This window comes from Podarcis cretensis (assembly GCF_951804945.1).
Source record: "Podarcis cretensis genome assembly, chromosome: 17".
Taxonomy (NCBI): Eukaryota; Metazoa; Chordata; class Lepidosauria; order Squamata; family Lacertidae; genus Podarcis; species Podarcis cretensis.
In genome coordinates, this window is record NC_137187.1 from 16,618,905 (window position 1) to 16,645,406 (window position 26,502).

Consider the following 26,502-nt stretch of genomic DNA (forward strand, 5'->3'; position numbering starts at 1 on the left):
GAGGAGAGGAGGGGGGGGGGAAAGACCTATTGAACTCGTGGGAGTCAATATGCTAGTAGCACAACTTTGTAGTTCAATACAGAGTTTAGTCTAGAATTATCTCCTTTTTCTCAGTCAGGAAATTTTTGTGGTGGTTGTTGTTGTTTTGAAGAGGCATACTCAACTTCTGCATAATAGGCACTTCTGGAAATGTGGACTTTAGAACTGATTTTGCTCCATTTGTTAAGCAACATTTCTACCTATATGGATTAATCATAATCTTGGTTATGATCTTTTGAGTTCCAAATGGCCATTGGATTGAGTTAATTTCAGTGGAGTTTTGAAAATGCAGTTCCACTGGGATTAATTGTTCTGTAGAAAGAGAAGCGTAATTTTTATGTGGGCTATATTTCTTGAAGCTCCTGATTCTAGATTTAGAAAATGCACATAAAGCAAACTAAGAGCGGTTTTTAAAATAGCCTCTGAACACTCTCAGCATTTGCTTTCACTCTCAGTGTTCGTTGTGATAGGTATCAAGTGAAAACTAATAGATCATGAAGGCATGTTTCACAGTGGCAGTAAATATAATTGTTTTTCAGCCTAATGCACCTTCTAATACCAACCCTTTTTCACATGAAATACCCTGTTGAACCTCTGAAAGCAGCTTCTCCGTTTAATCTTGCCGAGAAACCAAAGACTGTGCAGCTGCTCTTGGATTTTATGCTAGATGTCCTCCTTATGCCTTATGGGTAAGTAATGTTGCAGTTCAGCCTTTGCTGTTTCTGTTCTCATACAAGTGTATGGCCAGTATTGCCAAAATCACAAAATGGGCTGGGGTTTGAAAACTCTCATATTTAAATTGCTTTCCTTCACAGTGTATGGTTAAAGACTATATAGTAGTTGAAGAGACTATTGCATAACAAGAGTTTTCCAGTTTCTTGTTGATTAACTACTCAACAATGAATGCTCTCTAAAACTTCACTTTGAAATAAAACTGATGCCTGATAACTTTTAAGTTTATTTATTTATAGCAATGATATTAATATTTTGGAAGAATTGTTGCCTTTTTGTATACATTGTGCTTGTTTCTGAGCTGTTTAATTACTTTGCAGTAGGGTTTTATGGTAACACTTGGTATATGTAAGTCTCTTTTCTTGTTTGCATTTTCATTCATTAGACAAAAAAGTAGGCTCTCTAGATGTGTTTAAGTGATACTTTCTTCCCAAAGGAACATGGAATAAGTTCCTTGGAGTTTGCTGGAGGATGGGACCGCTGGCCTGTCCCCTGCTGTGTTGCAGGTGACACAAAGAGTCTTCTGAAGTTGCCTACTCTGGCGAAGTTTTTCCATCTGAGCAACTTGTTACTGGCACAGCCTGTGCCCGTTCACTGGCTCACCAGCCCTGACCTGGGAATCCAAATTCCCCCAAAAACGTCCTCACGTGTTTCCCTTCTTCCTCTAGATACGTGTTGAATGAATCCCAGAGTCGCCAAAGTGTCCCAGCTGGACAGGGGTCTTCTTCATCAAGTGGTTCTGGAGGTTCTGGGATCCCTCAGCCTCCTCCAGGAATGAGCTTTTACGCGGCCAAGCGGGTAATCGGGGACAGCCCATGGACGCCGGAACAGCTGGAACAGGTAAAGCAAATGCGTCGCAGTGCAAGTCTGTGTCTGAAATTGGTGCAAATATCGCCAAATGCATGCATGCAAACTTGGGAGCCTGATATTTGATTGCATTCTCTTCCCCCGAACCTGGCTTCGCATTCACTCATGTGAGATCTAACGGCAGGGGGAATTTGAAGCCATTTGAAGCCTGGCTCACTCGTGATCTAGTTACAAAGGTGACCATATAAAATACAAAAGGTTGTCTCCAATGTTAGCTCTACCTAGCACAAATATATTAAAATGGATGGACACAGCTAACTCTCAAGCCCATGAATTTCACTGGGCTTAGTTTGGTACAACCCAAAATATCAGAGGGACAAAGAAACAATAGTGCATGCATGCGGGTGGCGCTGTGGTCTAAACCACCGAGCCTCTTGGGCTTGCCAGTCAGAAGGTCGGCGGTTTGAATCCGTGTGATGGGATGAGCTCCCGTTGCTCTGACCCAGCTTCTGCCAACCTAGCAGTTTGAAAGCATTCCAGTGCAAGTAAATAAATAGATACAGCTGTGGCGGGAAGGTAAACGGTGTTTTTGTGGACTCTGGTTTCCGTCAGTGTCCCGTTGTGCCAGAAGTGATTTAGTCATGCTGGCCACATGACCCAGAAAGCTGTCTGTGGACAAACACCGGCTCCCTCGGCCTGAAAGCAAGATGAGCGCCGCAACCACATAGTCGCCTTTGATTGGACTTAACTGTCCAGGGGTCCTTTACCTTTTTTATTTTAAACCTTATTATGAGAAAGAATGTTCAGAAAGCCTTCCTGCTTATCTGGTAGCTGCAAATCTAGCCTAAACCACCTTGCCAGTGCTAATAATAGTACTTTACTTTCACTGGGGGTATTTTATGGTTTACCCCATTAACACTCTCATAGCATAGCCTATGATAAACTGACCATCCGCCCTTATCTGGCTCTACCATCCTGCAATTAAACACATAAAAGAATCTCAGGCCTCATTATTGCAATTTGAAGAACATGTTCCTCATTAGACTAACGGATTTCCCTCCTTTCCCTCTCTCTGCATTGCCGGGCAGTGTAAACTGGGCATTGTGAAGTTCATCGAAGCTGAACAGGTGCCTGAACTTGAAGCTATCATACACCTGGTTATCGCCTCCAGTGATACAAGGCACAGTGTAGCCACTGCAGCAGACCTTGAACTCAAAAGCAAGCAAAGGTAATGGCTTGGAATTTTTCTTTTAAAAATAGGAACCAAAGCTTAAATATTAGGTATCCTTCCTTTCACCGATTGCAAAATTGTGCTTATTACCATGGCATTCATTGACAAATGGTATTTACTAAGTTTTTGATGCTGTTGTATTGTAGGACCACCCCCCCTTTTTTTTAGCTGGGTAGTTTTAAACTTTCTGAAGAAAATAAGGCTGGACAAATTACAGGCGTATGACTATTGAGAGTTTCTTCTCTATATTGTTACTTGTTAAACTTGTATCTATCATTTCCACTTAAGGTTGCTCAAGGCAGCGAACAGCAATAATAATTAAATTAAAACCAATGTAGTGTTGAAAACAAGGCATTTGAGACATCACTAAAAAAAGAGCGAGTTGCTACACATTTACATGTCAGCTTGTAAACCAAAGGCGTATCTAAAGAAATAAAAAATGGCTTTGCCTACCCCACTAAGCCAGTTGTCAGCGCTCCTTTAGAACTCATTTGACGTAGGAAAGGGAGCTCACAGCAATTTCAGACTCAGTAAGTGTGATATTTAAGTCTGCTTCTGGAAGGAATGAAGGCAGGAGGAATGAAAAGTAAATGTTGTGTAATCATCATTAATCCTATGACCTTACCAAATATTTATCCTTTTTTAACATTTAGTTTGATTGACTGGAACAATCCAGCCATCATCAACAGGATGTATAAAGTGTACCTTGGGGACATACCACTAAAAACCAAGGAGGTAAGACTTGCTTTCCTAGCTCCACGTTCCTTTTTTGATTCCTGTGAACTAGACATTTCCATCTAGATACAAAAAGCAAGCCATTAAAGACATTGCCGTTCCCTATTAAGAACGTCACGTCTTTGAATGGAGGTTTTGCATGTGTGCAAAGAACCAGATGCAAATAAAGCACTATGTAAGCCGCATCCGTTGCCGCAAGAAGAAAGTTAATCCTTTAAAAAAAAAAAAGATAATAATTTGTCACGTCCCCATGAGTTTTAAGGAAAGGTCAGAACTCATGAGATCATTTTGCAGTTTAAAAGGATTTGATACACAGTACACAAGAAATAGAAATTACGTCTTCACACAAGGCACAATTGATTTTATGGAATTTGGGGCCGCTATTAATTTAAATGGCTTTGAAAGAGAATTTGACAAATTAATAAGTAGCGGCAGCTGTTGGTCGTAATGGAAGTGCCAAGTTCAGAGTGACTCTGGGGAAGGGCTGTTACTTTCACATACTTCTTGTGTGCTTCTCTGGGCCTAAGTCATGGCTGCTGGTGTGTTCACAAGATTAATAAGTAAATGAGTGGAATTTTTCACACCAGCCTCTAGTATGGAGATCGCTTAAAACTGTTGTGAATAGAAATTCATGGAAGCATTTTGCTGCCTTGCTAAGCATGCTTACTACAAATGAAGTCCTACAGTGGGAATTACTTTTGAGTAAACATACTTAGGATTGCCTTGCCGATCAGTATCTTTATGCCTTTCCTGAAGTCACCCGTAACCCCATATTTGTTCATAACAGGGAGCTGTTCTGAAACCAGAATTGAAACGTGATCCAGTCAGCACACGGGTAAAATTAAAGATAGTCCCTCATCTTTTGCGCTCCAGGCAAGCTGCAGAAACATTTCCTGCAAATATTCAGGTAATGTCTTCACCTCATAATTCTCAGCCTCTTTGAATCCAGGCCTTAACACTCTGGCTTTCCATCATGGGCTATGGCGATTACCGGATCATTTTGTTTTGTTTTTATTTTATTTATTAATACATTTATATTCCACCTTTCCTCCAAGACAGCATGCATGATTCTTCCCCGCCCCATTTCATCCACACAACAACCATGTGAGAGAGGTTAGGCTGGGAGACATTGAGTGGCCTAAGGTTGCCACCCTTTGAGGCTGAGTGGGGATTAGAACCCTGATCTCCCAGGTCCTAGTCCAGCCCTCAAAGAACTATATCACACTAGCTCAAGGAGTGTGATACTTGGACTAATGCTGTACAATAAAGCTTTTTGGGTACTGGATCTGAGAGCACTTCTATGCTCAACAAGACTGGGTGCAGTGAAGCGTAGCATACAGGATACCTTTCTTAAGAGCAATTTATCTTAGATACTGTTTTTCATGAACTACTACTGATTTTTTAAAAGAATAAAAAATAATTTGATAGAATATGATCTTCAGTGAGACACAGAAAACTTTGAGAGGATTTTTTTAGTGTCGCTCCATAAACATTCAGTTCCTAATTATGCCTCCTTTCATAAATAGGACAGATAGGTTCAGAAAATAACTGGCAATAATATCGACTGTTTCTAATGAGCTATTTTGTTCTGTTAGGTGGTCTACGATGGACTTTTTGGTGCAAATACCAATGCAAAACTGAGAACCCTGTCTCTTCAATTTGTGCATCATATTTGTGTAATGTAAGTACTTTAATATTGGTCATGCCGCCATATGCAGAAACATATTAATGGGAAATGGAATATAGAGATAAGCCTGAAGATTTATGTTTCTGAGGGTTTTGTCCTCTTGAGCAACAATACGGCACTATGCCACCAGGAGAGATTTATTACTATTATTTTAATATTCTATTTTATTTCATACGCTTCACTTTTAGTCCTGACAAATAAGAAAAATAAAAGAGAGTATATTAGTTGGATTAAAACTATGTTAAGGTGGAGAGTAAAGCTTAGTTGGATACAACCTGAAAACCAAAACACAGCAAAGCAATGTAGAATATTAAAATAACAAAAACACATGAAATTGGCAGAAGGATACCTAAAAACTGTCACATTAGTACAGTGTTATCACCTAAATGCTTCCTTGGAGAGTTAGCTTTTCACTGGCTACCGAAAAGTGAGCAGTCACTGGGGCCAGTCAAGCTTTCATTTGGGAGGGCGTGGCACAAGATATTGTTCTATATCAGGGATGTCCAACAGGTTGATCTATGTGTCGATCCCTGGGAGGTTTTGGTAGATCGCTTTCAATTGCTGGCTTCCCCATCCAGCCCCGCCCCCTTGCCCCGCCCTCTAGAAGCTCAACAACTTTGACCTGAAACCCCCTTCCCCAAATGGAAAGCTACCGTATTATTCACTCTATAAGATGCACCTAGTTTTAGAGGAGGAGAACAAGAAAAAAAAATTCTCTCCCTCTCTGCGCAGCGCCTCTCCAGCGAAGCGAAGCCAGAACAGCAAGAGGGATCGCTGCGCAGCGAAAGCAGTGATCCCTCTTGCTGTTCTGGCTTCAGCGATAGCTGCGCAGCCTGCATTCGCTCCATAAGACGCACACATATTTCCCCTTACTTTTTAGGAGGGGAAAAAGTGCATTTTATAGAGTGAGAAATATAGTATTCCTAAAAAAAACCTCAACAACTTTGACCTGAACCCCAAAAGAAGGGGTAGGTCACTGCCAGTTTTTAATTGTGTGAGTAGATCACAGTCTCTTGGAAGCTGGCCATCCCTGTTCTATATCAAGGATGGTTATAAGGATGTCTTATTTAAAAATACATCAAAACCTTTATTCTTCCATGTGTTGCATTTCAGTTGCCCGGATGGTAAGATAAAGCCACTGGGCCCGATGCTCCTGAATGGATTGACAAAACTGATTAATGAGTATAAAGAGGTGAGTTCAAAGGCTATTTCTAAAGAGGGACTTCAGTCGCGGAATCCGTCAACATGCCCGTCTTTTTCATATCTGGGGAGTTACTTCATATTTGCTGTTGCTAGAACTAAGAAAGAGAACGAGGGGAAGCCTGCAGTGCAACAATTCAGTGTGTTCTCCCTAATAAGAATGTTCCTCTTTAGGGTTCCAGCCATGCATTCTCTCAAAACAGGCCATTTGCTCCCCTTCCCCCTTTCTGTTTTTTGCGCATTCATCTTTCTATAGCTATGGAGCATACTCTGTCTTCATTGGGCTGTTGATTTTTAATTGTTTCTTTCCATTTTGGCTCCATTTCTTTTGGCTGCCACCACCTGGATTACCTAGTGAAAGTAGGTTTGGGGTTTTGTCCTGGATTTTACAAATGGACTGACAAGGGCATCTTTTTCTGTATTCCTGGGTATGGTTTGGCTCACTCAAATTTCACTAAAAAAATAAACATGCTTTAAAGGTAAAGGTAAAGGTACCCCTGCCCGTACGGGCCAGTCTTGACAGACTCTGGGGTTGTGCGCCCATCTCACTTAAGAGGCCAGGGGCCAGCGCTGTCCGGAGACACTTCCGGGTCACGTGGCCAGCGTGACATCGCTGCTCTGGCAAGCCAGAGCCGCACACGGAAACGCCGTTTACCTTCCCGCTGGTAAGCGGTCCCTATTTATCTACTTGCACCCGGAGGTGCTTTCGAACTGCTAGGTTGGCAGGCGCTGGGACCGAGCAGCGGGAGCGCACCCCGCCGCAGGGATTCGAACCGCCGACCTTTCGATCGGCAAGTCCTAGGCGCTGAGGCTTTAACCCACAGCGCCACCTGCGTCCCTAAACATGCTTTACACTAATGTAAATAGCCCGTGTTTAATACCTGCAGCCACAATTCCACAGGGTGTTTTCAGCTCTGGTGGCCTCCTCCCTTGCAGCAGCACACATGTGTGTAACACCATCAAACCCAAGGGGTACTTGGAAGTCATTTCCTGTCCAGGAGGTTTTGACAGCTGGGCAGAGCAGATGCAGAATCTCCAAGCCACCCATCTGTAGCCTGTGTTGCATGGCTAGGGGTGTTAAAGTACTCTGCCCAATCTTCTCATGCATGGTTAGGGAATAATAGGATAAACTACCTGCCCTGTTTCATGGGTATGGTGCTCCCATCTCTGAGATTACCAGAGATCCACATGTCAGTGTAGTAGTAGTAGTAGTAATAATAATAATAATAATAATAATAATAATAATAATAGTGTATTTATAGCCTGCGCATCTGGCTGGGTTTCCCCACTCTGGGTTGCTCCCATCATCATCATCATAAAAAAGCGATAAAACATCAAACATTAAAAACTTCCCTAAATAGGGCTGCCTTGGATCATTTGAATAGTGTTTCTTCTATCCAAATTATACAAGTGATTCCTGGATTGCACTGCCCAAACCTACGTTCTGTTTCAAGCTCTTGCCATGGTGCCTTATTGTATCTGCAATTTTCCACTTGCCAAGGCTCCTTTTTCCTTCTTGACAAATAAAATTAAAGGAACTAGAAGTAGTTTCACTGCCATATGTTGTGATTTTTCATCTCTGCGTGAAGAACACAGTCCCATCTGTTCCTTCACTCAAATGGCTTGCTGTAGATGATTATTGTATTTTTGGAACTTTTGTGTTTCTGAAACTTTACTTGTTAGAGAAAAAGTGGGAAGGATGATGTAAAATGCAAGTGTAATAGTTGGGGATAAAGGGCAATGAAAACCTGATTGTGTATTGTTTCTTTCACTTTTATGCTGACTGGCTTTTTTTTTATATAATTCAAGGACCCCAAATTGTTGTCAATGGCCTATTCAGCTGTTGGAAAACTTTCCAGGTAACAGAAATGCACTGAAACATGTAAGATGTTGGTTGATTTTTGCAAAACGATTTGTTGCTCTGACAGTGGGCAAGCAAGTTAATTTACCACATCACATGACAACTCATAATGGTGTGTAGAATGTGGAATAGATAATGATCTTCTAACTGCACCACAGCTGTTCAGTTAAATTGGTGTGGAGGGTGGTTATTGAATGCTTGGGCTAATCCACTTTCTTAAAAAAGGGCATTGTTGAAAATCTATCTGTTTTTGACATAGCTTAAAACTATGTTGGGTAGGTAGTCGTGGAGCAAAGCTTGTGATGGCATGCTTCATAAGTTCTGTGTATAGAAATTACCCTTCAAATGCCCTATCAAAATTACCTCTAAAAAGGGGAAAGATTTGTACGATCTGAAGAGATGCCAACAGTGACTGATCAAAAACATCTCCAAAAAAGATACCTTTGACACGCTCTGGTCTCCCCTTTTCTCTTTTACTGAAGAAGAACAGGATATTTTAATGCCACCGTTACCACAGAGGTGTCTGTGGAGGGAATATATTGGTTGAAAATGTATTGTAACTTTTGAATAAATGTTTTTTGAATTAAAAATAATAATTCCTATTTCTATAACTTCTTGATTTTTTAAAATGATCTCTGGTGGTTATTAGATAAAATAAACTTTTACCAGTAGAGGCAGGCAATTTAGATCTAGCCTCTGATTACTTATAAAAGTAATTACCTGCCCTGCTTAACAGCTAGTGTTGCCTAGTGGCTAAGACACTTAGGTATGAACCAAGGCATTTTTGGTTGAAATCTTACCTCTGACATGCGTTATGCCAGTAAGTGCCCTAGGGTGCAATTGCAAACACAGTTACTAGGGAATAAGTTATACTGAACACAGTGGGACTTGCTTTTTCAGTACCTGTGCATAAGGGCAGCAATACTGGGCTACCTTACAGATCGTTCGTAAGAATTTCAGCGATACCATCATTATTAGAATGGCAAAGCAAGCTCTGTGAGTTTGTGGAAATGGCAAAATTGATGGCAATCATTAGAGGCCATTCAAATCAGAGAATAATTAAAGAGTGGGATGGAGTGAAGGAATACATGAAAAAGTATGGTTCTGGAACTGGAATATCAATAGATAGTGTGTAAAATGTGCAGGGGTAAACAAGGAAATAATAAAAGACTCAAATGAATAATTATTAAACTACAACAACACAACAAGATGGAAGAAGTTAAAAATAAAAGAGATCACACATGGGTGAAGGGGAGTGGGGGGTATAGGGGAATTTATAAACATTTCTAATATAATATTTCTAATTGTGTTGCATTTATATATAGCAATTAGGTATATTTTAATCTAGTCAACTATGTAATAGGCTTATGTTCCAAAACCAATATGGATTTTGAATTTGATGTTTGTAATTCTTTTTCAGTTTTGGAATAAAGTTTTTTTAAAAAAAGAATTTCTGTGAATAGTTGCATGTGGAGTGGTTTGAAGCTTCTAAAGCAGTACACAAATACCAGGCAACATATTGTTATTTTATAGAGATGTTAACTGCAAGGGTATATATTTCGCTTCAGTCTCAAAAACTGATCTTTTAAAATGCTGACGTTGTCTTTCAGCCGAATACCTCAGCTGTTCACCAAGGACCTGGCACTAGTCCAACAGTTTTTTGAGGCTCTTTCTAAGGTTAGTAATTCCTTTAATAACATGCATGCACGGACATAGGTTGTCTAGAAAATTCTCCTTGTTTGTAAGGCTGGGTACTAAAGGATGTATCTCATTTCAGGAAGATCCCGACACCAGGCTTGCTATTCAAGAGGCTTTGTCCATGATGGTTGGGGCCTACACAAATCTAGAAGGAGCCCCGCGTACTCTTATGGAGGCCCTTGTGGCCTCAAACCTAATTAAGGTATGTCAACAAAGGAGTAGAGATATAATATGACTGAACCTCAAGACTTGAAAGTAGTGTGTTTAGAAATATCCAGTGTTTCTGTTGTGAGAGATTATTCAAATCCAGTTCTGTAGCAGGTGAAGACTGCAGAGAGTAGTCACAAAGTTTGCCTATTAATGATCCTGTTTACCTTTACTTTTAGCAGGACCTTAAAAATATTGATTCACTGTCGTTTCAAAATTGAACACAACGATAAGCAATTACAGTAGAAATTTAGAATTTATTTTTAAAAACCCCATAGAACCTTCTTGTACAAGCTGAATTATTTACATACGACTGTGAGAAAATTCAGTATGGTTGTTGTTCTACAAGAGAGTTCATGTATTGCAAATTCTGTAATTGGATAGAAAATATGAACATTGGCATACGATCCAAAAGGTTGAACATTATTGCAAGACCATATGGTATCTGTCTTTATGCTAGACACCTGATGTTGTACTGTGTTACACTTTGTAATACCAACACTTTTGGTGATATTTTGCTTTCTGGCCTCTATAAACATTTTACTGGGCAAAAAGGGGAAAAGTGCTCAAGAAATGGCAGCTTGTAGCATTTTTTAATATCTGGAGTGCCTCTGCTCCACTGTTTTCCACCCCCCTAGTAGCTGCCTTTCTGCTTCATGTTTATTTCATATAAGCACCTGCATTTTTAAACAACTTGGATGTGATTTGTGTAGTCTTCCTAGAGGTGCAGCGATAAAACTGCTAGCACATTTGCAAAGCTAAGCAGGGTGAAGTATGGTTTCAAATTAGATGGGGGAGAACCTTGTGTTGAGATTCCTTCATTGAAGTGGGTTGGACTAGATGATCTCGGGATCTCTTCCAGTTCTATGATTTCTTCTTTTCAGCCTCAAGTCCAAGTACGTCAGGTGGCTGTAAAGTTTGCCAGCACGGTGTTCCCTTCAGATCACATTCCTTCAAGATACTTACTTCTTTTAGCTGCAGGAGACCCGTAAGTTTAATGTTACACAGCAGGTCAGATCTATAAGGAGAGATTTACTGTTATAATAAGTGGTACACTTAAAGGGCGTAATTGTCTTCTGTGGCTGGCATCCAGCAGGCATCCAGAAAACAATGGGTTAATTTCCCCCATCCTTCTAGGGACGGACATGATCACATGACAAAGGTTTGTATAGATTGGCCAACTGATGTGCCTTCAACTAACTTCCTTCCCTGTCTCACCTTGGACAGAGAAATTGCTTTATCTCTTCTTCTGTCAGTTTTCTAGTTCCTGCATTTCAGCATTTTTCTATACAGTAATCTCATTCCTACTTACCCTCAACTACTAGTCTCTTATTGTTCTTACTTTCTTTTTTTTTTAAAAAAAAAAAAGAAAGTCTGTTTCTTTCAAAGATTTAGTTAAAAGAGAATGGGGAGCCCCCCTTCAGTTCAAAAAGGCTTCAGTAGTGGCACAAAAATTCTACATGTTTCCAGATCTCTTCGAAGTTTCACTGGCTGACACTCTGATAGTGGCTGCTGTAATCCGTGCAGCGGTCTCTTAGGACTGATACATTCCTCCTTTAAAGATACGGTACCAGCCTACCATTTGGTCCTAGAACTTTTACCAAGAGCATCTCTGCTTAAAGGGGATTCTACCTGTCTCTTCTCCAGACTGCATTTTCTTCTTCTTCTTCTTCCCTATTATTTTCCACCTTCTCTGTCTTTTGCTAGGACATGGTTCAGAATTGGGATGTAGGCATAAGAGGCTGGTCAGTCTGAAAAAATGTTTGTCAATTGGGATGTAGGCTGTTATGCCTATCGGGTGGTTGCTCAAGAGCGCACAGATCCCTCACTGGTCTTTTCAAAGGCTTTATTATTGGTGCAAAGCATTTACAGTGTAGAACGCCTAAACTCCATGTCTTCCTCAGTCACTAGCAGAATCTGAGAGTGGGCGGTACTTAAACTTTCCCCAGCAGAGTAGTTTCTTGACCCCCCACCCAACGCCTCCCCTCTCTGCGTGAAAACCTACTGCGCAGGGAAGGCTTGGGTAAAGGGGGACCTGCCTCACCCCCGCTTTGCTCAGGCACGATGTCCTGGCTCTTTCTTGCATCCTCCGAGCCCTGCAGCTCTTCCCCACTAGAGGCGGGGCCTCCCTCCTCCGCTGAGGAAGTGCTGCTTCCCACGATCTTTAGGGGCTCTCTGTAATCCAGCTGCCTTTCCACCTCTCGCCACTGAGCTGATGGCAGTTCCCTGACATAGGCATAAGAGGCTGGTCAGTCTGTAAAAATGTTTGTCATTTCATCCTGCAGGCAAAGGCAAGAAGGGAGGATGGCAGCCAACGGCAGCTTTATTGTAGCTGCACATCGTGGCTAGATGGTATGAGGGGGTTAAACCAAAGATTTGCAGTTGGTACGGTTTTAGAGAATTGGTCTTGCATTTGCCCTGTTTTATTAAGACATGCTCTAATTTCAATAACAGAATGCAGAGTGAAACAGATTATAAATATAAAAGACCATTAAACAGACCTTTGTAAACAAACCTTTTCAAATACTGTTCAGTGTATAAAAAACATTGGCAATAAAAGCAAGTCTAAAAGGAAACTGTCATCTTGATAAATTCATCTCCGTTTAAGGGCATTTGAAACTGATTGGTCCCAGCGGTTCTCAACCTGTGGGTCCCCAGATGTTGTTGAACTACAACTCCCATCATCCCTGAGCTCTGAGCTTGCTAGCTAGGGGTGATGGGAGTTATAGTTCAACAACATCTGGGGACCCACAGGTTGGGAACTGACAGGGCAGTCCATGCTTTCTTTGGTGGGAAAATTTCTCAGATTTGTGGCCATCACTGAAAAGGCTCTGCATTGCTCTCTCTCTCTGTGTGTATGTGTGCACAAACTGGCTTTCCCCCCTTAATTTTTGAAAGACGGGAAGAAGTACATGGAGAGGCACAACGCGCGCTGAGAACGATTCCCGGCAAAAATGAGAAGGAGAGCGGTGGTAAACAGATGCCTTCCTTCCCAGAAATGGTCCAGTATATTCAAGAGAAGGTACAGAATTTCAGCTTAACTCCTGTTGACTAGTAAAGTCTGTGCAGAATCTAGTCATAATAATGCAACTTACACAGCCCACACACAAAAAAGAGAGAATGGTGTGAAGACTGATGCTTAAGCTTAACATGTCTGGTGCCATAAGCTGCCTCGATGGCTGAACACCTGGCAAGCCTTTCTGAAGAAGATAAATATAACACCAGCCCAGTAAATATTAAGCAGAACCTTGAGAAATACCAATGAAAGACAGCTGTTTCTCTTTCTTAGTGCTTCCTGGACAAGGTACTTTGAGATAATTGTGTTTCTCTGCTACCTTTTGGATACCAGCTCTGTTCCGATACTAATAATAAAAAGAGCAATTTGCATTAGTCCTATGGGCCACACCTCATTTGTTAAGGTCTTCTGGGGAAGTCCTTCATTGGGTGTCTTCTCTGTATGTGATTAGGCTAGAATTAATTTTGTTAGAAACTAGTCAAGTATGTGCTTCTGTTTTGCCTCCCTGCAAGGCTCAAATGTTGTTGGGCGATACATTTTAATTGCACAGGAATTAGGTTATGGTTGTTGAGTTGTTGAGCACAAGCTGCCTGGACATCTGTTAGATATTTTGTTCCCCCCCCCCCTGCTTTAGGCTTCTCACAGAATGAAAACACCTGCTAAATATATGACAGGGACTACAGTCATGCCTTTCAACCCAGCTGCTTTTGGAGAGGTATGTGTATCACTTTCGCAAAATTTTGTGTCCGTTCTGATAGCTCTAACCATATACCTTTCTCCCACATGAACCTGCCTGAAATTTAAGATTTGCGTTGATGTCCTCTGGCTTCTCACATTGGATTGTTAGGTGGGAGATGGCATTCCTTTTGTGAAGCTCTGTTGCCCAACAGGTGAGGGAGGCACCAACTTTATCCTTCAGAAGACAAGCTGTGTGGTTGTATAGAGTTCTGACATGAACATTGCCCTGCGCATGATGCAGTCTACGCTAAACAAATTAAAGTCCTATTGATTCAGCTGAATGGTTCAGCTAATTTTAACACATTCCCATAGAAACAACGAGGACAACACTCTTCTGGAATCATACTTAGACTAACATTTGAGCTGCAGGCTGCTTAACCAATTTTGCAGGCGTTCGCGCCAAGGCACTATACAAAATGTTGTTTTTCACAGTTGCAGTTCTTGCAGAAATGCACATATTGACTTTTTTATTTGTTTCTTTAAAAAAGAAAGAAATGCCTGAATTTGAGTGCTGGAATAGTGTAGTAACCAAGAGACTTAATTAGAATTGGGAAGTCACCATTTGAATCTCAGCTCAAGCTTTGAACTCACTGAGTGGCCTCACGCAAGCCACGCTGCCAGCCTCAGACTCCATGTGCAACTCTGAGATAATTATACTGACCTACCTTACAAAGCTGAGGCAATATATTTGGGGTGCTTTGAACTTTCTGAAGCTCTATAGGAATGCTAGCCAGTATTACTAAATTGGGAATCTTGGTTCAGGGAATGAAGCCTTCTGACCGATAGTGATTGTTGTTCCCAATGCCAAGTGGCCTGTTTCCCTAACCTTTTATCTTGTTTTCTTCTGCTGCTTAGATCGTCCTGTACCTCCGAATGTGTCTTGCTCACAGTTCTGGTGTGGTGCCCACCTCTCAGAGCTTAGCCGAAATGCAGGATCATGCTCCAGCTATTGGCCGTTACATTAGAAACCTCCTCTCTGGACACGTCATAACATCCTCTTCCTCAAAGGGAGGTGAAAGCAACCCTGTGCAGATCTATATAAGCCTTCTTCAGCAACTGCTGTCTGGCGTTGGAGGTGAGAAACAGCGCTCTGCGGAGGTTGAAAGAAAAGACTCCACTTGCTATCTTTTCCTTTCTGATTTAATCTATTGAAGGTTTAAATGAAGGCGAGTACAAAAAGTGAGTATAGAATAAGAAGGAACCCCCAACCTCCCCTTTAATCCAGTAATACTAGGTCCACATTTTGTAGTACAGTATGAATGCAGGAAGGGGGAATAAAATTAGTAATATAAAACATATTCTCTAAACTGCGGTAATACATATTACAATGCTGTTCCAGATTGGGGCTTCAAGAGAACTCTAATTATACCAAATTTATATAGACAATACAACTATCTAATAATAATAATAATAGTATTTATACCCCGCCCATTTGACTGGGTTTCCCCAGCCATTCTGGGCAGCTCCCAACAGAATATTAAAAATAGAATCAAACATTAAAAACTTCCCTAAATAGGCCTGCCTTCAGATATTTTCTAGAAGTCGGATAGTTGTTTATTTCCTTGACATCTGATGGGAGGGTGTTCCACAGGGCGGGCGCCACTACCAAGAAGGCCCTCTGCCTTGCTCCCTGTAACGTCACTTCTTGCAGTGAGGGAACCGCCAGAAGGCCCTCGGAGCTGGACCTCAGGCCATTTTGTTTACGTAGTCTGAAACCCCCTGCCATTGGCCCCCTCCTATATAAATCCATGTTGTTACCAAATTCATTAAAAAGTCTTAATGAATGAGCACTGAAAAGGTCAGTGCAGTGACTGCTGTCAGTCACTAGGTCAGCAGCAAATAAATTTGCTTCCTGAAAACATAAGAATTGTTTTGATCCATCAGGAGGACAATGCTCATGTGCTCTGGCATTCTGTTTCCATTGCCAGCCTGCGGTACTCATGAGCAGGGCATGAGAGCGGTGGGCTTTCCCAGTTCGCTGTCTCCACTGTTTGGTATTCAGAGGTATAGCACCGTTGTACATAGAGGTTCAATGTAGGTATCATGGCTAACGCTCATGATTCTGCTTCTTCCCCCCTGCCTACAAAAATGCATCTTATGTTTCTGGCCATCATCACATATTATGGAATTCCGTAAGTTTAATTCCCCTTCCTTGCTTTAAACTATCAAGGTAACGGTGTGTCTTAAAAGAATTCTGGATGTGTCACCTTAAGCTAGGTGTTAGGGCTGGGGAGAATATGGAGACGTCTGACTCCTAGAGAAGAACAAGGAGGAGTGATTACTGTTTTTTTATGCGTTGTCTTGTGTACGATGCCTTTTAAAAAAAACAAAACAACTCTTTTCTAATCTTGCCTTTCCACCCACATAAGCAGAGTGTGACCCTTTTGTAATTCCACCGTTCAGCATGTCTTCCATTTCCTCCTAAATCCTGGGCTTTCCCCACTCCCATCTTACATCACTTCCTCTCATCACAGCGACACCGGAAGTGGCATCACTTCCAGTATCGCGGGATTTCAGCAGCTGTGCCGCTCACTCCTCCATCTTTCCTGCTTTCTGGTTCTGTTTGGGTGAGTCTTTGGTGGCTTGGCTTCCCAAACTGCCATGCGGTTTTGAGAGAGTTGCATTCAGATTTCTGTCTTCGTTTTAAGAGAGGAAAAGGAAATGCAATTTGTTTTGTTTTTTTCCTTTTCTCCACAATTCATGATTTTTTTAATGCATTACCAAATTACCATCTTTGGCGATAAGCATTTTCCAGTTTTCAGCTATTGCGCTGTTTTGGAATAATCTGTTGTATCTCAAGGTGTACCTCAGATTGACACCTTATGGCATCGCTTTCTGGACTCCAGAGGCTGGCGATCCTGTCTAGTCTCTGGGTTGCATTTCACTCTCTTTGGCTTGGACTTGGGTGAGGTGCATGTCATGAATGGTCGCATTTGACTTGGTTTCAGCTTCTTGCTTCACTTCAGCTGCCTGAAACATTTAGGAGCATCAGAAGTGACTTGCCAGCAGTGCATGTGAAATTTCAGCCCATGGGTATTGCGTTGCTCTTGGGCAGAATGACTCTTGTGTTCTTGTAGCATCCTGATGTTAGAAACACCTGTTGGCGCTATGCATGCGAGATGCTACACCTCATCTTTCTGCTAGTCATTATTTGGTACATTTGGCACGCTTGAGTTCTCAATGCTTTTAGGGGACCAGCAACACAGTCCTAACCATATCTAAAGGTAAAAGTAAAGGTAAAAGTAAAGGAACAACTCTGGGTTTGTGGCACTCATCTTGCTTTACAGGCCAAGGGAGCCGGCATTTGTCTGCAGGCAATTTTTCTGGGTCATGTGGCCAGCATGACTAAGCCGCTTCTGGTGCAGCGGAACACCGAAACTAGAGCAGTGCACAGAAACGCCATTTACCTTCCCGCCGGAGCGGTACCTATTTATCTACTTGCACTTTTGGCGTGCTTTCGAACTGCTAGGTTGGCAGGAGCTGGGACTGAGCAACGGGAGCTCACCCCGTTGTGGGGAATCGAACTGCCGGCCTTCTGATCGGCAAGCTCAAGAGGCTCAGTGGTTTAGACCATAGCGCCACCCGCGTCCCAGTGCCACCAATTCTCTTGACTTCATTGGGTCTTAAACCCAGATCAGTGGGGTTAGGATTGCAGCCTAATCGACTTTTAATTTAGTATTCCAAGAATCCTAGATTTATTTATTTTTTATGTAGTTCCTGACAAGTTTTCAAATGTGATGGCAATTTTCTTTGATAGGAGCTTTGGTGTTAAACGGTATTCTTATTTCTGCCAAATGTTTTGACATGCAAAGTATATCTGTAAAAGAAAATCAGCCTTGGTGTTGCTTTATATATTTTGTTTTCAATGTTCTTGGCATGTTTACTTTGTAGGCAGCAAAGGAGAGAGCATACCAAAAGCTGCTATGTATTTGTACTGACTTTAAATAATATGTCAACTTGCCACTTCTCTATTTTTGTTTTTATAATACTGTGTAGGTTTGCCAGTGATGTACTGCCTGTTGGAGGTTGTTTCCGTCTACCCTGAAAAGCTAGCTGCAAGATTTGTAGACAAAATGGATTGGATAAAGGTATGTTAAAATACTACGAAAATTGTGCATTTCCCCCCCAGGAAATGATGCATTTTGCTCCAGTTAGACAGACTCTTTTGCATGACTCCCAAAAGATGGAATGCATGTTTTCCAAGCTTGGGGCCTGGATTTGTTGACAACGGTTAACATGCAACCTGTGTCACACCCGTGCTAGCCCGGTATCTGTTTATGGCGAGGCATCAATGTAAATCACTTAGGGATTCATTTTAAAGGTCTGCCATTGGGAAATTGGTATGGCATTGCCCTTGAAAATATGATAATATTAATGTTCTAAACAAAGTAAGGATGAAATACAAAAGGGGATTATGACAATTTCTCTTTAAGGAAGTCGTTCAAAAATGACTTTCAAAGGCAAAATGGTACAGTGTCCAGTTCTAGAGCAATTAAAACAGGAATAGAATGACTTCTCAGGGATTGGGTCTGTACTGATTACTTATATTGTCTAGGCTGTCTTTAGTCTTCTTGAACTTGGTATTCGGTCTACCTGAATTGCACACAGGTATGGTATTGGAACAACTTTGTAGGTTTGGCCAACTTACCTGTAGAAGTAATGTTGGTGCACGGTTCTTTGATTCTGCTTTTTTTTTGGGGGGGGGGTGCTTTTGCAGTTACAACTCTGGAAAAAATGCCATTCAGAAGTAGTAGTAGTAGTAATAATAATAATAATAATAATAATAATAGTTTATTTATACTCCACCAATCTGGCTGGGTTTCCCCAGCCACTCTGGGCGGCTTCCAACAAAATATAAAAATACAATAAAACACCAGATATTAAAAACTTCCCTAAACAGGGCTGCCTTCAGATGTCTTCTAAAAGTCAGATAGTTGTTTATTTCCTTGACATCTGAAGGGAGGGCATTCCACAGGGCGAGAAGGCCCTCTGCCTGGTTCCCTGTAACTAGTCACTAGTCTCTATGTGGTACATATTGTCCTAAGAACTGTCCTAAATCGAACCTTTAGGTCAATTGGATCAGTGTTTTCATTGTTGAAATTCTAGTGAAGTTTTTATACATACTGTAACATGGTTAAATTGTATATGTATCTTTCATTCTCTTTTCAGAGCCTTATGAATACCAATAAGGAAGAGATGCGGGAGCTGGCTGCTCTGTTTTATTCAGTAGTATTGTCGACAGTGTCAGAAAACGAATTTAAAACATCAGTTCAGCACCTGATAAAAACAGCAAAAGACAATCATGTAAGCTTAGTCTTCCTTGTCCGTTATTTTGTGTTAACTTTTATTAATGACTGTGACAAATAGTAAAGGTACTGTAGGCCCCAGATGATTTTCTTTTAATCTAAAGAAGTTGAACTAACCAATATTTTGGAAAGCAGTGATTTGTCTAATTAAAATAGGCAAACAAATTGGCGGGAGGGGAATCATTTTGTTATGCAAGTTATGATTTGAAAAAACAGAATGCATCATGTCACTAACTTGAATTTAATTTAATTGTATACCAGATATTTTAAAATATCCTTACAATTCTGTTTGTAACAGATAATATTTATTAAAGGGTTTTAAGTGTTGTTGAATTAATGGAGGATGTCGTTTTAGATGAGTTAGATAACCAATAGAAAGTCACATCCCTGCTTTTATTTGTATGGAGAGCTTATGATGCCCTGGTAGATATCCTTTAGTGATTTACAACTACTTTAGTGAGATTGTTGCTTTTTATCTGCAGAATCTGGAAATGCAACATGGATCCTTGTTGGCTCTGGGATTTACAGTTGGACGGTATTTGTCAAAGAGAAAAATGAGGATGGTGGAACTGCATGACTTGGAAGATCCAAATACCATTGTTGCCCCAGAACAAGACCAGTTGATAAAGTCAACGACAGAAACAATCGGTCAGTTTATACCTTTTGTACTTTGCCTATATTCTTGACTTGTTTGGTTCCATTTCTCTAATCCACACTGTGTGGACAAACAGGGGGCTGTGCTACAAAGCTCTCATTACACGTTAGCAATCTTAAACCCACTACTTAGGAATGGGCACTATGTTTTCTTTGTTGCTTTGGCATGTTGCCTGGTTTGCACATTGCACTAAACCATACACTGGTATGAACTTGCTGGAACTTCATCTTTCCCCAGTTATTCTGCTGCTGCCCTGAACTAAGCCATTAAAGGTAAAGGGACCCCGACCATAAGGTCCAGTTGTGGCCGACTTTGGGGTTGCGACGCTCATCTCGCTTTATTGGCTGAGGGAGCCGGCGTACAGCTTCCAGGTCATGTGGCCAGCGTGACTAAGCTGCTTCTGGTTAACCAGAGCAGTGCACAGATATGCTGTTTACCTTCCCGCCAGAGCGGTACCTATTTATCTACTTGCACTTTGACGTGCTTTTGAACTGCTAGGTTGGCAGGAGCTGGGACCGAGCAACGGGAGCTCACCCTGTCACGGGGATTCGAACCGCCGACCTTCTGATCTGCAAGTCCTAGGCTCTGTGGTCTAACCCACAGCGCCACCCGCGTCCTGAACTAAGCCATAGTTTGGCTTAATATGTCATCTGAATTTGGGCTTTTCATGTAGCTTTCTCCAGGCTAACCATGAGCTTTATATGTCCTATGGTTTACAGCCGTGAGCTAAACCACAAGCCTGGATTTGGACAGCACACAAAGCCAACCTATGGTTTAGCTCAGTAGAGCACAGCAGCAAAACTGAGGAGGAGCAAAGAGACTGTAGATCTTCTCTCCCAGAACCCACTTCCCTGTGCATTCATGCTAAGCTATGGTTTGGCTTAGCGTGAGGTGCAAACTATAACCAAGGTTTCTCCAGTTGCAACCAAGATATCCACATAAAAAATTCCAGTTGGAAGAATTCTAGAAATGAGAAATGTATCATTATTTTTCTAGACGTGAGACTATGACAGTGCTCATTATCTGTGGCTACAATGGCGAACTAATTGGTGCTCCCCACTTTATGCAATTTCACTTAACGCGTGTGGGGGCCCAGAATTTAACCCCCATGTAAGTGGGGGGAAGGCCTGTACCGTTAAAATATAAATTGAGTGGTCCCATGAATACAGAAATTAGCCTTCTGTCATCTGAGATACTAGATAAAGAAGCGACTCAAGCACTGTAGATGTAATATTCTTTTTGCACATAAGCTGTTACTTCAGTTTTGGAGATTCTGACTAAACATGAGGAAGAACTTTCTGATAGTAAGGGTTGTTTGACAGTGGAGCCGACTCCCTCGGAACATGTTGACTCTCGTTTCATTGGAGGTTTTTAAGCATAAGTTGGATGGCCATCGGTCGGAGATTCTTTAGTTGTGATTCCTGCATTGTAGGGGCTTGGACCAGATGACCCTTGTAGTTCCTTCCAGCTCTACAGTTCTGTGATTCCAGACCAGGCACCCCCAAACTCTGCCCTCCAGAAGTTTTGGGACTACAGTTCCCATCATCCCAGACCACTGGTCCTGTTAGCTAGGGGTGATGGGAGTTGTAGTCCCAAAATGTCTGGAGGGCCGAGTTTGGGGGTGCCTGTACCAGGCGAATATTTTGACTTCGTTCTTGATGATATCTGTTGGAGAAGACTGGAAGTCTTACTGTCTTTTAGGCCTCCTTAAATTTTTGAATTACCATCTTTTTAAAGGAGATATTCAGTCGACATGTTTGTTTTTATTTTAGGTTCTTTTCTGGATAGTACCTCACCCCTCTTGGCAGTAGCTGCTTGTACAGCACTGGGGGAAATAGGCAGGAATGCGCCTCTGCCCATCCCGAATGAAGGGACTGGATTTACAAAGCTTCATCTTGTTGAAAGTTTGCTAGCCAGAATTCCCTCAGGCAAGGAAACTAATAAGGTAATGTTTTGCAACGGTTCATTGTTTCTTTATGCATGTGTGTTTATAGGTTTGCTCATGGGAGGCAGAAAAATAAAGCCCATCTTCTTATGGATAAAAGACTGACTTTTATAAAACTTATGTCCAAATAAAAAAAGGGGGGGGGTTATGTTGTTATTTTTATTGAGAGCAAATCAGTTGAGCATGGATTTAGAATAATCTTTTGGATAGGCAAATTGTACAGCTCATGGCAAACACACATTTCTGTTGGCTGTTCATGCATCTTACAGTATTTGCACAGGACTCAATGTTTTGTGCAGAATTTGTGATCATTCAGCTAGCTTGATGTACTTCTGAGGTTAGGAGGTTTGTCTTCCCATCTATATACATGGACAGGTGTTTTTAAAAAATTCCTTTGATTTCTTTTAGATGAAGGAACGAGCTATACAAACGCTGGGTTACTTTCCAGTAGGGGATGGAAACTTCCCCCACCAGAAGCTACTCTTACAAGGATTGATGGATTCTGTAGAGGTAATGCTCTAATGTTATACATTAAATATGAAGGGTTAAGATTGGTATTTAGTCATTTGTGTCACACTTTCAAAGGGGTATGCTTTAGCATCTTAAATTTTATTCCTTTTTTTAGATAAGTTGGTGTAGCAGGCTTGCTTTCGTATGTGTAGATTTTGAATAATAATAATACAACAAAATATTAAAAGCATGATAAAACATCAAACATTAAAAACTTCCCTAAACAGGGTTGCCTTCAGATGTCTTCTAAAAGTCAGATAGTTGTTTGTTTCCTTGATGTCTGATGGGAGTCGGCGACCATTTCACATGGTTCCCGGCCCCTGCAACTTATATAAGCGTGCTCCACCTTGTTTTGCCTCGCCCTTTGAGTGACATGTTTTGTGAAGTTTTCGGTCACTTAGAAGTTTTGTTAGAGTGTTAGCTCCCGAACACAGGAATGATTTGGCAGATCCTTCAGAGCAGTTCAGCAAAAAAGGCACGCCTCCCTTTGCACTCTAGAATAGCCAGAACTTTCATGTTGCCAATGGAGAACTGAGCAAGTTGAAATGTAATTCCTGTTTTGTGTGTGTTTCTCAGGCCAAGCAAATTGAACTGCAGTTTACTGTTGGTGAAGCTATTACCAGTGCTGCAATAGGAACTAGCTCTGTAGCTGCCCGGGATGCGTGGATGGTAGCTGAAGAAGAATATACTCCTCCCGCTGGTAGGTTTGGGGATAAATGACCGTGTGTGTATGCAATCCTTTATCCCCCTTTTCATCAGTTCAGTGCCAGACCAGTATCAGTGGAAACTAATCTCTTCTGTTCAGTTTCTCTCCCCTCCCCTTCAGATGCTGACTTCACACTCAAATGCTTAATAGCCACCTGGGATTAAGCCTGTCTCCAGCCCCTTAGCCTTGTACAGTGGTACCTCGGGTTAAGTACTTAATTCGTTCCGGAGGTCTGTTCTTAACCTGAAACTGTTCTTAACCTGAAGCTCCACTTTAGCTCCTGTTGCTGCCGTGCTGCCAGAGCACGATTTCTGTTCTTGTCCTGAAACAAAGTTCTTAACCTGAAGCACTATTTCTGGGTTAGCAGAGTATGTAACCTGAAGCGTATGTAACCCGAGGTACCACTGTAATAGGATGTACAGTGGAACCGCAGGTTGCGAATGTGATCCGTGTGGGAGGCACATTCGCAACCCGCAGCATTTGCAACCTGCAGCGCCGTGTCTGTGCACGCGCGGGTTACGATTCAGCACTTCTGCCGCAAAGCGTGATTTAGTGTTTCTGCGCATGCGTGAGCGCCGAAACCCGGAGGTAACCCAGTCCAGTACTTCCGGGTTCGGCGTGGTGCGCAACCCAAAAACGCATAACCTGAATCGTCTGTAACCTGAGGTACCACTGTAATATCTTCAGTTCATAATTGATAGGAAAAGAGCACCTGCAGTTAAACATACCTGGTTTTCCTAATTTGTGCCGAGCCTTTTTGTCTCTGCATTTTATTCTGAGTTTGGGCCTTTTGAATTCTCGCTTGATGCTGAATGTACCTCGGCGAGGCCTTAAGCCAAGAACATTGACCCACCAAAGTCATGATTTAGATCCCACTCTAACCGTATATAGGGTATGTTGCAGATTTTCCTAAGCACAAGCCTACAGGAGGTTACCTGAACATGGACAAAAGTCCAGTAAGGGCCCAAATGCTTCTAATTTGAAAACATTAAGTGCTAGCCGATGGACCAGTTTGTTTTCCCCCAAATTCTTTTGTTTGGAATAAACTTCTCTCCCCTTCTCCGTTTGTTTAATTAAAATAGATGTGAAAGTTAACGACGTGGTTCCCTGGGTCTTGGATGTCATTTTGAATAAGCACATTGTCAGCCCCAATCCTCACATAAGACAAGCATCCTGCATCTGGCTTTTATCACTGGTGAAGAAGCTCAGCACCCACAAAGAAATTAAGGTATAAAGACGAAGCAAATTTCCTCTCTCTCTCTCTCTCTCTCTCTCTCTCTCTCTCTCTGGTTTTGACAATCTTTTGTGCTCTCTTTTCTCATTGGCCTGGTTTGCATGTCATGGTAACTCAAACCATGGTGCAGGGCAACTGCACAGGCTCCGTTGTGGAAGTCTTCCTGTGGCCACACTATGCTGAACTGGCTACACTATGCCGCACGTTGCATGGCTCAGTGTGATATTTGAACCCCGACTTTTGGTTTCGCTCTTCTGGACAAACCATGAGCTGTAAACTGAAGGGCAAATCTTGATTGCTGCTCATGGTTAGTCTGGAGGGAACTAAACAGCAAGCTTGGGTTTGAACTTAGTGCAGCAGCTGAATGACCAGGGAGAAGCAAAATGGCTGTGATTTTCTCAGTCAGAGATGGCCTGCTTAGGTGTTTTTGACTTAGTGTGACATGAGAACCAAGCCAGCTCCTTTTGCCTCTTTATGTATTATGGATTTCCGGCAAAAGATGATTAGAAGCAATAGCGCCTTTTGGTTTTCATGTAACTTTTTTCAAAGCTCATTAGACTGTATAAGGGCTCCTTGTTGGGGTCCCACATCTCACCACATTTGAGAACTGATGCCATTGAGTCACAGAAGAATTGTGATTACAAAGTGAATGATTGATGTGTCTCTGAGATGTATTCACACTTCATGGGGTTGGTTTGACTTGAGGAAATATTCTCTTTGACCCTGGTCAGATGTTTCTTTCATAAAAGGCAACACATTAACATAGGGAACGAGCCTTTGTTTCCTGTATCCTTTCCTGTCACTGGCAAACCAGGCCGTACTAAGTTCATACACAGCCTTGAATTTCCTGCCCTGTGATCTAGTCCTGTCCCCCCCCCCCCCATGTGCAGATGGGATATTGGGCACGGGTTTTCTTCTTCTTTATTTTAATGGAAAACTTTTTCAGATACTCTAGTAGGAATGAGTCTAAGAATGTGAGAAAAAAGCTGCCTCCCCCCCCTTCTTTTGCAGTCTCACCTCAAAGAAATCCAAACTGCATTTGTAACTACTCTATCTGACAGTGACGGTAAGTAGAATTGTACTTGCTTTCCTCTTTACATGGTTTGTTTTGCACTTCTCCAGCACAACACCAGGGTGGCTAACAAAGTAGTAAGAAAAAAATAACATTGCAGTTTTAGAAACCCTATAAAATGAATCATGCAGACTAACATTAGGGTCCCCCAACATGGTGCCCATATCAGCCCAGTGCCAACAGACACTGACATTCTCCTTGGTGCTGTCAAGGCTCTCTTACTGTTTTGTTTTGTCTTCTTTTCCTGCCTTGCCTTGCCTCGGGGAGCAGTGGGCTGGCTGTGGTTTTGCCTGATTTTTGTTTGTTTGGTAGGAGTGCTTTGCCATCTCCCTACCTCCTCCATTTTGTTTTGTTGGGTTCACAAAGGTAGGAAGAGATGGTTATTGAGCATCCATCCTCCAGCAACAGCAGGCAAAACTTGCAGCTGCAAGGAACCAGTAACAATAAGGCAAACAATAGTGCTTCTTAAAACCCTGGGGGGAAAAATCTTACTGACTTATGGCAGTGAGGGCTCCAGATAGGACTCTGTGGGGAGGCCCTACTAATTCTTACAGTCTTTCCTCTTGATTAAAAACCTGCTGTTCTCTATTAGATATGGAAACCATTATCAGGTATTGTCGATGAAGGAAAAAGCTGACGCAGTGCAAGTTATTGCAAGTTAAACAACAATTGCATACAGTTTACCTGGGAGTATCTTCCATTGAACTCAATAGGAGTTGTTACTGAGTAGAGTTGCATTCATTTTATCTTTTTTGCTGGCTTTACACTTTTAAGAATAAGTTCAAAAAATAAACTGGACTATCGAAATTGGGCGCTTTTTTTTTTTTAAGCATAGCCTTCTTGGAATTCAGATTATAACCTAATTTTTGTTTATTACTAATTTTTGCTACAAATATTGATACAAGTAGAAGAGCATTATCCAAACTGTTATTCTTAAATCCAGCCCTGTATATTTGTTTCAGTCCCATGTAACAGTAAAGTTTATCGTTCAGCAATGTAGTGAAGTAAAGCAGCTACTGAATATGAACAGAGAGTGGAAATTAAAAATATAGACTGCTACTGACATGCTGGTTTCAGAAAATTAGTGCTGTGAGATAGACAAAGTGATACTTTCTGTTGGATC

At 41.7% G+C, this 26,502-nt stretch overlaps 1 protein-coding gene across 5 annotated transcripts in view; it reads left to right on the forward strand.

The window, feature by feature from the left end:
- ECPAS (Ecm29 proteasome adaptor and scaffold) overlaps positions 1-26,502 on the forward strand; it is a 67,599-nt gene that overhangs the window by 15,692 nt on the left and 25,405 nt on the right. For 3 of the 5 annotated variants that reach the window (XM_079959101.1, XM_079959100.1, XM_079959099.1), the window contains exons 5-27: positions 579-728; positions 1,440-1,611; positions 2,667-2,806; positions 3,463-3,544; positions 4,332-4,451; positions 5,140-5,225; positions 6,345-6,423; positions 8,241-8,290; positions 9,903-9,969; positions 10,070-10,192; positions 11,082-11,185; positions 13,096-13,219; positions 13,848-13,928; positions 14,807-15,026; positions 16,426-16,518; positions 17,948-18,039; positions 19,121-19,255; positions 19,740-19,905; positions 21,685-21,857; positions 22,266-22,367; positions 22,944-23,067; positions 24,156-24,301; positions 25,319-25,373. In XM_079959101.1, the coding sequence (XP_079815227.1) occupies positions 579-728; positions 1,440-1,611; positions 2,667-2,806; positions 3,463-3,544; positions 4,332-4,451; positions 5,140-5,225; positions 6,345-6,423; positions 8,241-8,290; positions 9,903-9,969; positions 10,070-10,192; positions 11,082-11,185; positions 13,096-13,219; positions 13,848-13,928; positions 14,807-15,026; positions 16,426-16,518; positions 17,948-18,039; positions 19,121-19,255; positions 19,740-19,905; positions 21,685-21,857; positions 22,266-22,367; positions 22,944-23,067; positions 24,156-24,301; positions 25,319-25,373 (2,684 nt within the window). The remainder of the gene's footprint in view (positions 1-578; positions 729-1,439; positions 1,612-2,666; positions 2,807-3,462; positions 3,545-4,331; positions 4,452-5,139; positions 5,226-6,344; positions 6,424-8,240; positions 8,291-9,902; positions 9,970-10,069; positions 10,193-11,081; positions 11,186-13,095; positions 13,220-13,847; positions 13,929-14,806; positions 15,027-16,425; positions 16,519-17,947; positions 18,040-19,120; positions 19,256-19,739; positions 19,906-21,684; positions 21,858-22,265; positions 22,368-22,943; positions 23,068-24,155; positions 24,302-25,318; positions 25,374-26,502) is intronic. The other 2 variants (XM_079959103.1, XM_079959102.1) reach the window with 2 other exon arrangements.